Here is a 15,220-nt window from a genome sequence, read left to right as displayed (position 1 = left end):
CCAGGCGCCCCACATTGTTTCTATTTTTGATGCAGTTTCTTTTTTTTTTTTTTTAAGATTTTATTTATTTATTTGAGAGAGAGAGAATGAGAGACAGAGAGCATGAGAGGGAAGAGGGTCAGAGGGAGAAGCAGACTCCCCGCTGAGCAGGGAGCCCGATGCGGGACTCGATCCCGGGACTCCAGGATCATGACCTGAGCTGAAAGCAGTCACTTAACCAACTGAGCCACCCAGGCGCCCCCTTTGATGCAGTTTCTTAAGACTAAAGTGGTGACAGGGTTTTAGAGTTTTTTTGGGGGGAGGGGGGACAGTCATGGAAAAGTTGTCGTGATTCCAGTACTCATAATTTCAAGTATATATCTATATTGTTCTTTCTCAGCTTGGGCATTTTTCCTTTACACTTAAATTTCCTTTAAAGTAGAATAACTGATTCCTAGCTTTAGGTAGTAGAACTTTTACATCAGCGTATTTTCTTCCATATCACTAGTATCTGATCATTTAGATACCCATATATTGTCAGATCTGTGTTTATAATCTACTTAAAGATACTTAAGTATCCTGGAAGTTCAGGCCCACAAAATACTTATGTTGTTTTTTTACATATAAATAACATACTATTATTTATGAATCTGTAGTTTATTAGCCAATCCTAAGCCTATCTTTAGTTGGACATTTAACATGTTTGGAACTTCTCACTATTTTAGGTGAGAGTTACTCACATACAGAGTATGTTCAAATAATGTTTTATTTTATTTTCTTAAAAAGATTTTATTTATTTCAGAGAGAGAGAGAGTGTACGGGGAGGAGCAGAGGGAGAGAGACAAGCAGACTCTGTGCTGAGTGTAGAGCCTGATGCAGGGCCCAATCTCAGGACCCTGGGATCATGACCTGAGCCAAAACCAAGAGTCAGACATTTAACCAACTGAGCTACCCAGGCGCTCGCAAATAATGTTTTGTTAATAGGTCCACCCTGTAAAATATAAGTTTATAATCCCCATTTTCTATATTGGCACAGAAAAGATAATGGGTATTAATATGTATGTTTATATATGTAACCTCTACATATACACAGGAATTAATAGGATTAGAAGTTGTCTTGAAATTTGAATATAGGTTTTTCTTTTTTCCCAGTAACTGGTAATACTTAAGAAGTACATTCTAAGCATAAGTGACCATGAGTGATAGTAGAAAACATGCTAGACCCTGAAGTCTGAAAACCTGGGTTCCTGTCCAGGCTTTGCTGGGAACTTACATGTCTCTGAACAAGTTGTTTGACCCTTCTGGGCCTCATTTTCCATATCTTTCAACAAAAAGGAATTGGATTCTAGCCCTGTAGTCTCTGTGAATCTTAATATGCCGTTTTATAAACAGAACAAGCAATTTTACATTATTTGTTTCAAAATCTGTAGAAGCAAAAATAAATAAATGACTTGGCTCCTGCCCCATTTTTTTTCTCTTAGATGATTTTCTCAAGCCACAGATAAAAATGCATCCTGAAAATACAATCGCTCTTAGAGGCACGAATGTGACTCTGACATGCACTGCAGTGAGCAGCAGTGATTCACCCATGTCTACCGTGTGGCGCAAAGACAGTGAAATCCTGAATGACATCGATAGCGAGAATTTTGTTCGTTATCAGCAGCAAGCTGGAGAAGCTCTAGAATATACGAATGTCTTACATCTTTTCAATGTGAACTTCACAGATGAAGGAAGATATCAGTGCATCGTTACTAATCACTTTGGTTCTAATTATTCTCAGAAAGCCAAACTGACTGTGAATGGTAAGGAATTCTGCTCCCTGATAGTTTTATAGTTGGAAGGATTTTTCATGTTCAGGTTTTGAACCTCTTGGCCAAGAAAATGAGGCTAAGCCTGACATTTGAGGGGAGATTTTACTGTTTTGTCTTTAGGGTTGTGATAATGTATAGACTGGATTACCATTTTGTCCAGTTACTGTCCCTAATTGGTCCTTGGTTGGAGGTAAGGGGGAATTCCATGGCCCCAGGAGATAGGCTGCTTTCCTTGTTACTTATGCTTTTGGAAAAATTCTTTTGAAATTCTCTATTCTTTCTAGAACCATAATTCTGTTCTGAAAACTGTGAAATGTATTCCTGGCACTGTTCACAGGGCTTTGTAATAACAGAGTATTTAGGACATTTCTGGGTGCACTGATCATGATCATTGTCTAAGTGTGGTCACACAGAATCATTTATTAATGCTCTTCTTCATTGTGGTTGTAAAAAGAACTTCTCCAAAAAGTTTGATTAATTGATCACCTATCGGATTGAATCACTAAAACATTTTAGGTTTTGTGCAACCAAAGGATATACTTGTGTCTTACTTCTGGGTTGTTTCATGAGATTTTTGAAGGCATAAATTTTTTGTATTCTGTATTTTATTTATTTTTTGGTATAAATTTCTTTTTGCATGCATTTGCCATGACGGCTTTGTAGATGTTAGTTTGGAAAGCACCGTTTAGTCTCTTAAGTAAGGGAGTCGTAATAAATGTACGGAGTTCTGAAAGGTTTGTGGCCTTCTACCTTTCCTGTCCCCATCAGAGAGATAGGTAGACGTGTCATGCATTCTAGAAGAGTTATCACTGTACTCCAAGTATTCTGAGGTTCAAAGAGAAAAGATGGCCTCTGAAGTTGTATTTACCGTCAATCCAGAGAGCATGCCTTCTGAAAGAAATAGAATATTACGAGTTGGTACTTTGTGTATGTGTGTATAAGTGTGTGTGTGTGTGTGTGTATTACCACCGCCCCACCCACTTTGTTTCGGGGATCTTTCTTGAAACAGAGATGCCATCTTTCCTGAAAACGCCAATGGATCTCACTATTCGCACTGGTGCCATGGCCAGATTAGAATGTGCTGCAGAGGGGCACCCTGCACCTCAGATTTCCTGGCAGAAAGATGGTGGCACTGACTTTCCTGCGGCTCGAGAAAGACGCATGCATGTCATGCCCGAGGATGATGTCTTCTTCATTGCCAACGTGAAAATAGAAGACATGGGAATCTATAGCTGCATGGCACAAAATATAGCCGGAGGCCTCTCAGCAAATGCCTCACTCACAGTATTAGGTATGTGTACTGCCCCATGGGTCCCTGCTTTGGTTGGAGCCTTTTTATTAAGGGTCTACTTTGGTCTTAATGGCAAAAAAAAAAAAAAAAAAAAAAAAAGTCTAAGTTTGAGATTTTTTTTTTTTTAAAGATTTTATTTATTCATTCGAGATACAGAGAGAGAGAGCATGAGCAGTGGGAGAGGCAGAGGGAGAGGGAGAAGCAGACTCCCGGCTGAGCCAGGAGCCCGATGTGGGGCTCGATCCCAGGACCCCGGGATCATGACCCGAGCCGAAGGCAGACGCTTAACCATCTGAGCCACCCAGGCGCCCCTAAGTTTGAGATTTTAATTGTGATCCTTCTATCTTTGTCACTTTTTTTTGCCAATACATGCAGGGTTATGTCAGCCTAGGATATTAGTGGATCAGATAACTGAAACCTGGGGAAGTAGTGAGGGCAGAATTAGAGATCTTTATCACATGAATTGAAAATTCAAATCCCTTTATCCTGTTACATCGCCTTCTGGAGTTTTCAGTTCATATATGTTTTTTCTATTCAGCAGTGAGTTTGCAGTTGTTTTATACTGCTTCACAGACAACTCAAGACAATTTGTTTTTTTCCTAGTTTATTTAAAAAAAAATTTAATGCACAAAAAATGACCATCTTCTGGTTAGATTTTCTGTTCTCCTTCCAATGTACTCCTCTTGATCCTATGTTCTGGTAAAATAAAATGTTTTTTCCCTAAAGAGTTCCTCTGACAAGCCTATTTTTTTTTCTTATGAGAATACCTGTCTTCATGGGACTCAACTCAAAGGCAGATTCTGCTTTCTAGTTCTGTATTCCCCTAGATGTTAGGTTTTTTAAAAGTTTGTTGGTTTGTGTTATTTCCTTGTGTAATCAGAAAAATAAGTATATAGTTTTAAAAATTTAGGATATATAGAAAATTAGAAAAAGGGAAAGTCACTAAAACACTGTTAAAGATTTTGGCATATTCTGGACTTTTTTAAAAACACATTTTCATGTAGTTATGTATACCTACTTTTATCCTCTTAAATATTATATCACAAGGGTTACTCTGTCATTAAGTCTTCAGAAAATATCATGTGCCTGTACTATGGTTTACTTACAACTTCTCCTGCTAGATTTAAAGATCTTTTTCCTTTATTTTTAAAAATTACAACTAGTTTCATAATAAACCTGTTTGTGTATAAATCTTTGACTTCCTTGCTTAGGATAGCTTGCCCAAGGTAGAATTAGTGAGATAAGATTTTTGAGGCTTTCGCTTTTCTGAAACACTAACTTCTAATCTTCCCATAAGTATATAAAAGTGTTTACTTATTTTTTTTTCTAAGGGTTTTTTTATTTATCTTAGGGGGTGGAAGAGGGAGAGAGGGAATCTCAGGCAGACTCCACACTGAGTGTGGCGCCTGACACAGGGCTTGATCCCAGGCCCCGGAGATCATGACCTGAGCTGTAATCCAGAGTCGGCTCTTTAGCCCACTGAGCCACCCAGGTGCCTCTGAAAGGGCTTACGTATTGCATCATCACGTCATTCATCTGATTCAGTAGGATTTAAGAAATAAAATGGTTTAACATGATTTTTTATACATCTTTCTGTTAGAGACACCCTCATTTATCAGACCACTGGAGGACAAGACAGTAACGCGAGGTGAAACTGCGGTATTACAATGCATAGCTGGAGGGAGTCCTGCCCCTCGCCTCAACTGGACCAAAGATGATGGGCCCCTGCTGGTGACAGAACGGCACTTCTTTGCTGCAGCCAACCAGCTTCTCATCATTGTCGATGCTGGCCTGGAAGATGCTGGGAAATACACCTGCATTATGTCTAACACCCTTGGGACAGAACGTGGTCACATTTACCTGAATGTCATTTCATCCCCCAACTGTGACTCTTCCCAGAGTAGCATTGGGCATGAAGATGATGGCTGGACCACAGTTGGCATCGTCATCATTGTTGTGGTCTGCTGTGTTGTGGGCACCTCTTTGATCTGGGTCATTGTTATTTACCACATGAGAAGGAAGAATGAAGACTATAGTATCACGAACACAGGTGAGTGGTACCCAGTCAACACCTATGGCTTGTACTTGAGTCAGGAGCGTAGTATACAATTTATTGTAAAATATTAAAAGCTGTGGAGCTTTGATACTTTATGTGTGGTAGGAGGAAGAGTTTTTTTGTTAAAATGTCCTCCTTCCTTGATAAAATGGAACCTCTCTGATGAATAATTTTAAGAATTTGTAGACATTCCCCCAGAACCTTGCTCTTACAAACACGTTACAGGTGCACCTTCTTTCTTTAATCCTTAGGGCTCATTTCCATCCAAGCTTCTCTGTGGGGGAAGAGTGGAGCCCTTCTGACTGGGATCGGCCTTTCACCCCCCCGTCCCCCGAAATTCTGAAAGAGAAGAGGCTCAGTCAGGTAGACTGTGAAAGTACTCCTATGGATAAGATTTTAAGACTTTAGGTTTCGCCTCTTTCAGTAATACTTTCAAAATGAGGCTTTGAAAAGAATTTTAGCAAGAAAGAGTTTTGGGGGGGAAATTCTAAGACTTGTTGAGTTCCTAGGTACATACCATTTTCCTGGCCAGTATATATATCAGAGTGGAGCACATTTGCACAATAGTCTTCTGAGTGTTGCCTAACGTTATTTGAGAGTTACAGATGTGTCTTTTACAGAGGAGCTTAATCTGCCTGCAGACATTCCCAGCTACTTGTCTTCCCAAGGAACACTGTCGGAGCCACAGGAAGGCTACAGCAACTCTGAGGCAGGCAGTCATCAGCAACTCATGCCTCCTGCCAATGGATATTTACACAAGGGCGCTGATGGTAATGACTCTTCGTTGTATATGCTTACAATTTCAGCCTATTCTGTTGAATTTATTTGTCAATGTGTAGTTTTCCCCATTAACCTGAGGCAACATTTTTTTTTATTTTGTAAAGATTTTATTTATTTATTTGACAGAGACACAGCGAGAGAGGGAACACAAGCAGGGGGAGGGGGAGAGGGAGAAGCAGGCTTCCCGCGGAGCAGGGAGCCCGATGCGGGGCTCGATCCCAGGACCCTGGGATCATGACCTGAGCCGAAGGCAGACGCTTAACGACTGAGCCCCCCAGGCACCACTTGAGGCAGCATTTTAAAGCAAGATACTCCGTGAAAACATTTGGCTCCGTGCAAAATAGGGTGGAAATTGACCAAAATCTTAACAGAGAAGAAAATCATCTGACAGGAGAAACACATCTCAAAACAAGAGATTGGCGTACCCAGCAAAGGCTCCCAAACCGAAGTATTATCATGAGAAGGAGGTGCTCTAGAAACTTTTTTGAGGTGTCTTAACTTTTTAAGACATGAGCACTCTTTAGGCCACATCCAGGGGAGGTTTGTGTCTCCTGCGGACAGGTTGATGTTCACTGAAGTTTAAAGGGCAGTGGTGATTCTCAGCATACATTGGAGAAATCAGAGAGATACAAAATGTTCCCTAATTAAATGAACCCAGTTTCTAGTGCTACTTCTCTCCCCTACTCCTCCCTTCCCTCAGGGAGTGACAGAACTCGGGGAGGTGAATTGAGGGATAGAAGAATTGGGTTTGATTCCTAGTTCCTGTTTCCGGCTCTGGGACCATGAACAAGTTACTTAAATCGGAGCTTTAACTTTCTCATTTTTAAAATAAAGAGACGATACTTTATAAAGGACTTCTCTCAAGATTCTCACAGATCCTTTCAACAGATCGGTGTAGTGCTTCAAGTACCATACAAATGAAAGGCCTTTTCTCTTTGTACAGAGATTTTTTTAGGCTGAGCGTTAACAGGGTTTATCTGTTTAATCGCTAAATTGGATTTTATTTTGGGTACCTCTAGCTTTTAGAAGAACCTTTAAATGCCTCTGCTCTTTGAATTGGTGGGAAATAACCCTGCTTTCTGGGCCAAACTAACTTCCAGTTCTAACAGTGTTGCTTGATCAAGAAGTTACTTGCTCTTTATTTCTCTCTCTTTTCTCTCTTTGAACAGTTTTCAAAGCATGTAACAGTCTGGGGAGCTCATTATTAAACTTTACCTCTGCCAGACATGCACATGTGTCAGGCAGGACTCTTGACCATCAGAGGCTTTTTCTCGGGGTACTTTGAGCCAGGAGTGTTGCTTGATCCCTTGACTCATGAAAGTAATGTGGGCTTTGTAAAGTGCAGTCCTCATAACGCCTTGTTCTCTGCTTTAGTTCGCTTCAGCCAAACATGTGTCTTGTGGCACAGTGCAGCCTTATCTTGGTTCCCTTGAATTGGGCATGACCTTGTCCAGGCTGGACAGAGATGGTTTACTGTAGCATTCAAGAGCATGGGCTCTGGAGCCCAGAGTGCCTGAGTGTAGATTTCAGCTCTGTATTGTAGCAGTGTCTTGGAGCAAGTTCCCTCATATCTCTTGTGTTGTAGTTACCCCATCTGTAAAGTGGGGGTACATAGTACCTACCTCATGGGGATGCTGTGAGGATTAAATTAGTTAATTCACAGAAAGACCTGGTTTATCAAGTAAGTGCTAAATCGATGCCAGCTGTGGGGATAATGGTGACAGCTGGTGTAGAAAACTGGTGATCGGCAAAGCTGACTCCTTAACTGAAGGATTCTTTCCTGTGTTGTCATCAGGTGGCCCTGGTACCCGGGTTATTTGCTCCGATTGTTATGACAATGCCAACATCTACTCCAGGACCCGAGAATACTGTCCATACACCTATATTGCTGAGGAAGATGTTCTAGATCAGACACTGTCTAGCCTCATGGTCCAGATGCCCAAAGAGACATATTTGGCACATCCTGCCCAAGATGCCCCTACCCTGGAGAGCCTGGTATCATCAGTAGACAGAGAGATGGCTGCCTTTCCCACCAACCATGAGAGGATAAATGAGAAGAAACTTCCCTCCACACAGATGAGCAGTGGTAAAGGGCACAGTGTTTTTTGTTTATTTTGTTTTGTTTTTACTCTCACCTACTTGATTTTTCCTTCTGTCCTATAAGTGGCACTCAGATTTGACAGGAAGCAAGCAAATTGGTATAATAGAGTGATTAGCTACTGCTAGCTGGTATAAGGTAGGGCCAGAGATTTTCAGAGATTAGAATTACAGAGAAGTCTGCATCTGTAGGATGGAAACAGTTTCTATGGGCGTATCAAGATCACACTTCTAGAAATTCAGAAGCCATATAGAAAAAGCTTTTAAAAAGTTTCATATAGGTGTTTTTTCTTCCATCTTTACTTAAGTAATGGAGATTGGATATGCCGAGGATATAATTTGGTGGAGATTTTTACTGAGAAGGTTTAAAAATGATGTGGTTGCTGTTCTAGCAGGTAAATATTGAATGTCAGTATCACTTAGCCAGTGTTTGTTTTCATGTGTGAGGCATTATGATCCAGGGCCCGAAGTGGGGATGCGGTTATGGGATAGTGGCTGCGCTCCTCCACGGCCCGGGAGAAGACACACGTGTCACATGGGCAGAGGAGGCATGTGGTAACACCTCGGTCAGTAAGACAAAACTCTCTATAGACTGGGAAGGGCACTACTGCGCATGTCTTCCTGTCCATCCAGGTTTTTCATCAGCTGTCACCCTGCTGTCAGCCTAAAATGGAAGGGCACAGGAAGTTGGGTGGGGGTGAGGACTGCAGGTGCTTTCAGGGGTGGTTCTGGCAGGAGTACATGAGCTGACATGGGACTTTTTTTTTTTTTAATCTATTTTTATTTTGAGATAATTCTAGAGCCCCATGCAGTTGTAAGAACAGAGAGTTTCCCTTGTCCCCTTTACCCAGTTTCCCCTCCTGGGAACATCTTGTCCTTTCAAGAATGTGATGTAGATAGGATCATACAGCATATAAGCTTGGAATTGGCTTTTTTCCCTCGGCAAAATTCTCTCAAAATTCATCAAGTTGTTGTATATTAAAAGTCTATTCATTTCTGTTGCTGAGTAGCATTCCAAGATAAAGATGTCTACCTTTTGTTTAACCATTCGCTTAATAAAGAGTATCAATGTATAAAGAACTCTCAAAACTGAACAGAAAAATCAGCCAGTCAATGAGAAAATGGGCAGAGGAACTGGACAGACATTTCACCTAAGAGAATATGGATATACACAGATGGCAAATGAAAGATAGTCGACATCATTAGACATCAAAGAAATGCAAACTGAAACCACAATAACAGGTCATTACACCCTAATCGGAAGAGCTAAAATTTAAAAAAAAAAATTGTGACAAAATAAATGTTGGTTATGATGCAGAGAAACTGGGGCACTCAAACATTGCTGGTGGGAATGCAGAATGGTATGGCCACTCTAAAAACCAGCTTGCCAGTTCCTCACAAAACTAAACATGACATGGGACTTTTAAGATGTGCTCTCTTATTCTTAATTAAGAGACCAACTCCAAAGATTTCTAAAGAGGGTACAAGTCAGAGAAAAGTATGTCTTGGCTTTAAAGTTCAGTGTCCATGAAAGAAGTGCACCAACACTTAATTCCGTGTTCCCATGTCCTGTCCTAAAAGAGTTACACACATAAAAAGACTTTAAGTAGAACCGAAAGTGCAGTGCATCTTTTTCCTAACTTTCAGGATATCTCAATTGTTAACTTGGTCTGTAAGTGAGGAAGTCAGCAAATGAGTGCTTTGGTGCATTGCTCATTCCTCCCTGGGGTGCTCTAGCTCCTTGCTACTCACAGTGTGGTCTCAGCTTCAGCATTACCTAGGAGCTTGTTAGAAATGCAGACCAAGGTTCCCACCCCGGACCCAGTGAACCAGAATCTTTATTTTAACAAGATCCCCAGGTTATTTGTATGCACGTTAAAGCTTAAGAAACCCTGCCCTAGCTTACTTTTCCACAAGGGTTTTGTTTTTATTTCTGAGTGTTTGTTTCCAGAATGTTTTGCCTGACTTTCTCCAAAATGCATCCCCATGAAGTTAATACAGCTATCAGCAAATATTCTTTGGGGAAAGAGCTCACCACTGCAGTAAATGAGGTGAATGAGAAATGCATATTTTTGAAACCAAAGTACAGATAATCTGATTTAAAATTGCTGCTTTTGGTTATTATTTTGTTGTTAGAATTACTGGCATGCTAGAAGCTGGAGGGAGATGGTTTATTTTTAAAACAATTTTTTTTAAACATACTCATTTGTTATTTAAAGATGTAATAGCTGCACTAAATCAGTGATTTTTGTATCATGCAACTTTCACTACAATATGGATACTATTTTAGTCTGTTTCCATGTGTCTAAAGAATTTTATTTTTAAATTTTTGTAGCAGCAGAACCACTAATAATAGATGAAAGCAGAGGACATATCACAAGGTTTCAGTAAATACTTGGTTAAGCTTGTTGAAAGACCATGGTTCCAGTTTCTATTTTGTTTTCTTTTGTTAACTGTTGCTAAGAAGATGGCAAGTGTACATTTGCTCTCAATGTCCTTATTCAGGAATATTGGGTATCTCTCTTTCTGGGAGGATTTGGGTAAAAGAAAATGAAGTTTTAGACCATTAATTTTGAACTTCCATTTGCCACTGATTATTGTCTTTCGTTCTCAGAAATGTTGCCGCGGCCTCTTTGGAACATAAGCAAAGAACTAGGCCTGCCTCATCCTCCCTTTTCCCAGCAGCCAGTCCTTGAGCCACCACAACTCCATCAGAATGAGGGTCTGGCAGAGAGTGGCCCAGAGGGTTCTGCCTCCCTCACGCCCTGTCACAGGTTGCACGACCATGCTTTTGATTTTAGTAGGACTCGGAACATTCAAGATGGTAGTGAGGGCACATGAACCTCACTCCAGGCTGAAATCTGGGCCAAGACTCCAGTTAATTCATTTTGTATTTACTACCTCAGAGTTCAGAAGAAACCCCAAAGTCAGCATTTGCTTTACCCTGTCTGCAATTACATCTGACCCCACCGAGGTGGGCCAGGCATTTGTTTGGGCTTATTCCTGAGGAAGAAGGGGAAACGGCTGACAGAAGTGGGTACATCTAATAAAACATGTGCAACACGGGCAGAGGAAAATACAGTACAACTGTGTTTGCTGATGGTTCCACGGGGTTGTGCCCAGCTGTGCATTGCCTATTAGGGAGAGCCTCATTGCTGCTTAACATGCTGGATTGTCTGAACCTGCAGAATGATTCTGAGAAAACATCACTGTTCTGTTGTGTCTTCCAAGGAATAGAAATAACTTCGGAGCCCTCTGGGAGGTGTGTCTGGGATTCTTCAGTGGTTTTAAGCATCTAGTTGAGACCGAGGCTTTGATATTCAAGGTCTTTGACAAGAATCCCAGGCTTGACCAACTGTTACCACATCAAGGGGTGTTGTATTCTTGTGAATCTTTTTTTTTTTTTTGGTCCCTGTCACCCAGGGATCTCGTTGTAAATATATGTGCATTTATAAATAATTTTTGTATTCATTGACCATATGTGTTAGCTGCATTGTAAATATTTTTGATATGCCAAAATTATATATAATATCCAGTTATAATATTGACAGCAGCTTCTCAGACCACAGATTTTGTATGACTTGGTTTAGTGAACCTAAAGACTTTGTTTAAAGTTTTAAAAATGTGTTTGTTAAGAAGTATATGTATAGAGGCAGGGTACCTAGTGATTGCATACACACAAACACAATCTTGATGTAATTAACCACTTTCTTTGTACCTAGAAGTTCATACATCTAGTCATTTGCCATCTGTTTACAAGTGCCAGGTAATACTACCTTTCTAGCATAAGAAGACTCAAAAGACTAGCAGTCTTGTCCTAGCCATGTGCACAGAGAGAAAATTTCTTTTGGGAATATCTTTCAGCAAAGTCCTTAGTTGATGAGGAAACCAAAGATGCTTCTTTTCAGTTTGTTTTTTTGTATTTCTTCTACCAAGGCACAGTATATCTTAAGAAGGGAAGAGTGCTTTTGGGTAAGTCGAATGTGCACAAATTCATAAACTGTAAAGCTTTAGAGTGTTTTCCTTGTTTATACAAGTGATTATTTAAGCCAAAAAGTTCTCTTGAATTTTTGATAGCAAAAAGCTTTATATGAACAAAGAACTTCTAATGGAATGTAATGGACTAAAGTTTGTTTTTTCTTTGTTCTTTCGGATTTCCTTACTTAGGCTGTCAGATTCTGTCCTCTCAATCTAGTGAGTACTAGTTATGTGCTGGATGACTCCCATCACTTAAATGAAAATATCTATTTCTAAGTTACTGTGCATTTCAAGGGTTCTAAACTCACATAATGTCTTCGCTTTTTGCCACAAAGTTGAATTGCGTACTAGTTCTCAATCCTAGTTTTTTTCCTCCCATAGGCAGTGGCGTGCGTCTCTTCAGCGGTTTTGTACCACCAAGGGCCTTTCTCTCTTTTCTTTTTCAAACTGTCAGCCTCTTCATTTTTACTTCAAACTTCTTAAGTATCACTATTTTCCCATCCTTTCAATTTGTGATTCTTCTTCTTCCTTACTAGGTTGTACTGTTATCTGTACAGGGCTGACTTAGAATCAGGAGACCTGATTTTGTTCCTGGCTCTGGTCCTTACTGGCTGTGCAGTCAGGGGCAAGTGTCTACTTCTCAGCCTGATTTTCTCATTTATGAAATGAGGGAATTCTACTGGATGCTCTAAAGCCCTTTCCAGCTGTAATGTTCTGTGAATCTGTGATCCCTCCAGCAACCCAAGGAGCATTCTGCTCCTCTAATAAAAAGCTGCTTTCACGAAACGTTTGTTAGAGTAACAAGAGTGATGCTGCTTACTCTGACTTGAGCCAGATTCACTTCCTCCACAGCAGGAGGGACAGTGTAAGAAATATTCTCGAGGAGAAGAGCTATTCTGCTTTGAAACCGTCTCAGTGAACGACGAGTGTTGACTCGATGGAAGCCACCGACGGCTGTCCAGAGCAGCGGCTCTGAATGGTGCGGCCGCCGCACGCCTGAGCATCAGAAGCAGGTGAGGGGGGCCCGCCGGCTAATCTGTAGCTGGTTTGTGGCTCCCTTACCTTTCAGATGTCTTCATTTGTACAGGTAATCCTGTTACTATCCTGTACTCTCACTCAAATGCTGACAGACTTTTCTTGAGTGAAAAGGTGTAGTTAGAATGAGGCTGCAGGTGAGCATCGGCTGTTAGGGTGACAGAACCGAAAACCAGGCTGTGAACCAGTGTCCGAGAAAACTTAGAGTACAGGAGTGCTGCCTCTGCCCTAGCAGGGGTCCTGTTCCTCCTACGACTGTCATGGTCTGGTCTCCCGAATGGCCAGGGTCTCCCTTATGTCAACACCAGTGGCTGAGATGCCTTCCCAGATACTCCTAGCTTGCCAAAACAACTACAGAACTAGTCAAGAATTTGTTTAAACATGAAGAGCCTACCCCTGGTTTTAAAAAAATAATAATAAATTTAATAAATTCTAATCTTAGGAGAAGGACTTGGCTGAAATTTTTCATTATTGCATATGTTTTTGACCAAGCAGTGATTTATCCCTCTACTGTAAACAGGGTTAGTGGCTCATGAGTGTGTCTTCCCCGCAGTGTGATGTCTGCCTAATGCCTCTTTAATCAGGGATGTTGTAAAGCAAGGCAAACTAAAATGCCGAGAGAGATATGTCTGCCCCTCACCCAGTGATCTCCTTGTATCAGTAGGGATACGTAAATTCTCTTAAGTTGTGCCCCTCTTAACCCGATTCTTCAAGTCTACCCGGAAGAAGAAATAGCATCTTCCTTTAACTCCACACACCCTACTGGCACATGGTCTCTACATAAGCCATTGGCTTTCTGTCATTCAGCCGCTTCTAAAGTGCTCTCCCTAGTTGGGCAATTTACTCTATGGGATACGAAGTATCAGAAACCCTCTAATGTGCCGTCTCAGAGTGTTTTATGTGTATTTTTCTGAAAGGTAACTTTCATATTTAAAAATAGTTGCCTTCACACTGCCCATTGTGGGGGTTGTAAAAGCAACATTAAGATGTCTGGCAACTTAGACTCTTGCCCATTTTCCTAAGAGATGGGAGATAGGATAAGAGTCTTTAATTACTTAAAGTGTCACCATGAATTAGGATTAAATTCACTCTTTTTATTCCTGAGGACAGGGGCATGTCTGCCCCCATTCTGTGGGGCAGAAGTTATTAGGGAGGTGCAGTATACACTTGCTAGTCATACTATATAAACTAATTATCTAACGATTAGGTTTGTCCGATAATTGGAATAATCCGTGTTTTGTGGGAAAAGTACACGTGGAAACTAAATAATCATCTGTTAATAGCACTGAAGAAATTTCTGCATTAAGAATGGAATATGGGCAAGATGACTTTTAGGTCTCTCTCAGTTTTATCATGGGAAATTTCCAGAAGCAATCTGACAGACTTAAAACTTCCCCCTTCAAAATCCTTTATATACAGTAAGTATAGAGCACTTAAATTTTTTTCAGCTCAAGAGTTTTGGTTTTTGGTTGACAAAAGGAGCCTGTTCTATGTTAATGGCTAAAAACATGAAAGTCTGGGCTTACACTTCTGAAGAAATCTATAACTAGTTACTAACACAAATGGCATTACCATAATAAAAACTTTAAGAGTCTATATAATGTATTATGACCCTCCTTTTTACTCCTTAATTTTTATGCCTGTTTCTTCTTACCAGCAGGACTTAGTTGGAATGGGATTGGAATTGTGTTTAGCTTTACACCCAGTATTTTACCCAAGAGCGTTATAGCCTTTTCCAATCATTTTAATATCCACAGAAATACCAGGAGATAATGGAGCAACAGGGGTAAACTTACTGCCATTTTAAATGCTATGTGCTCCATTTCTGAGTTTGCTTCTTAATGCAGATTACAGAGGTAATTGTGAAGCAGTTGGGCCTTACAAGGTTGAGCTGAGATTTTTGGCAACCTGCAAGGAATGTCTGTCTCATTCTTCTATGACGTGGCCTCTTTCCCAGTTCAGTCTGGCAGATGTTTTTTCCTCCTGCTTCTAACTTAGAACTTTTTGGTTTAGAGTACAGTCTCAACCAACATCAGTTAGCCTTAATTTTTTTTTCTTTTTTGGACAACTGCCTGGTTTATTGACAAAAATAACAAGTTCTGAATTAAGAGATATATTACAAGCTGCTCTTTACAAAACAACACCTGCAAGCCCATGAATCATCTGAAGATTCTGTGGGTAATAAGAGGTAGG

General features: G+C 40.6%; 1 protein-coding gene across 6 annotated transcripts in view; it reads left to right on the top strand.

Annotated features, from left to right (window-relative positions):
* LRIG2 (leucine rich repeats and immunoglobulin like domains 2) overlaps positions 1–13,422 on the top strand; it is a 62,695-nt gene extending 49,273 nt beyond the window's left edge. For 3 of the 6 annotated variants that reach the window (XM_035017734.1, XM_035017738.1, XM_035017737.1), the window contains exons 13-18: positions 1,461–1,781; positions 2,800–3,081; positions 4,682–5,131; positions 5,758–5,907; positions 7,713–8,003; positions 10,629–13,422. In XM_035017734.1, coding sequence (XP_034873625.1) covers positions 1,461–1,781; positions 2,800–3,081; positions 4,682–5,131; positions 5,758–5,907; positions 7,713–8,003; positions 10,629–10,855 — 1,721 coding nt within the window. In that variant the 3' untranslated portion in view covers positions 10,856–13,422. Of the gene's footprint in view, positions 1–1,460; positions 1,782–2,799; positions 3,082–4,681; positions 5,132–5,388; positions 5,732–5,757; positions 5,908–7,712; positions 10,066–10,628 lie in introns of those variants that run through there. The other 3 variants (XR_004681525.1, XM_035017735.1, XM_035017739.1) reach the window with 3 other exon arrangements.
* The last annotated feature ends 1,798 nt before the right edge of the window (positions 13,423–15,220 follow it).

This window comes from Mirounga leonina, unplaced genomic scaffold (genome assembly GCF_011800145.1).
Source record: "Mirounga leonina isolate KUSES-001 unplaced genomic scaffold, KU_Mleo_1.0 Mir_173, whole genome shotgun sequence".
NCBI lineage: Eukaryota > Metazoa > Chordata > Mammalia > Carnivora > Phocidae > Mirounga > Mirounga leonina.
Note: the sequence above shows the minus strand (reverse complement) of the source record. Positions and strands in the feature narration are given on the sequence as shown.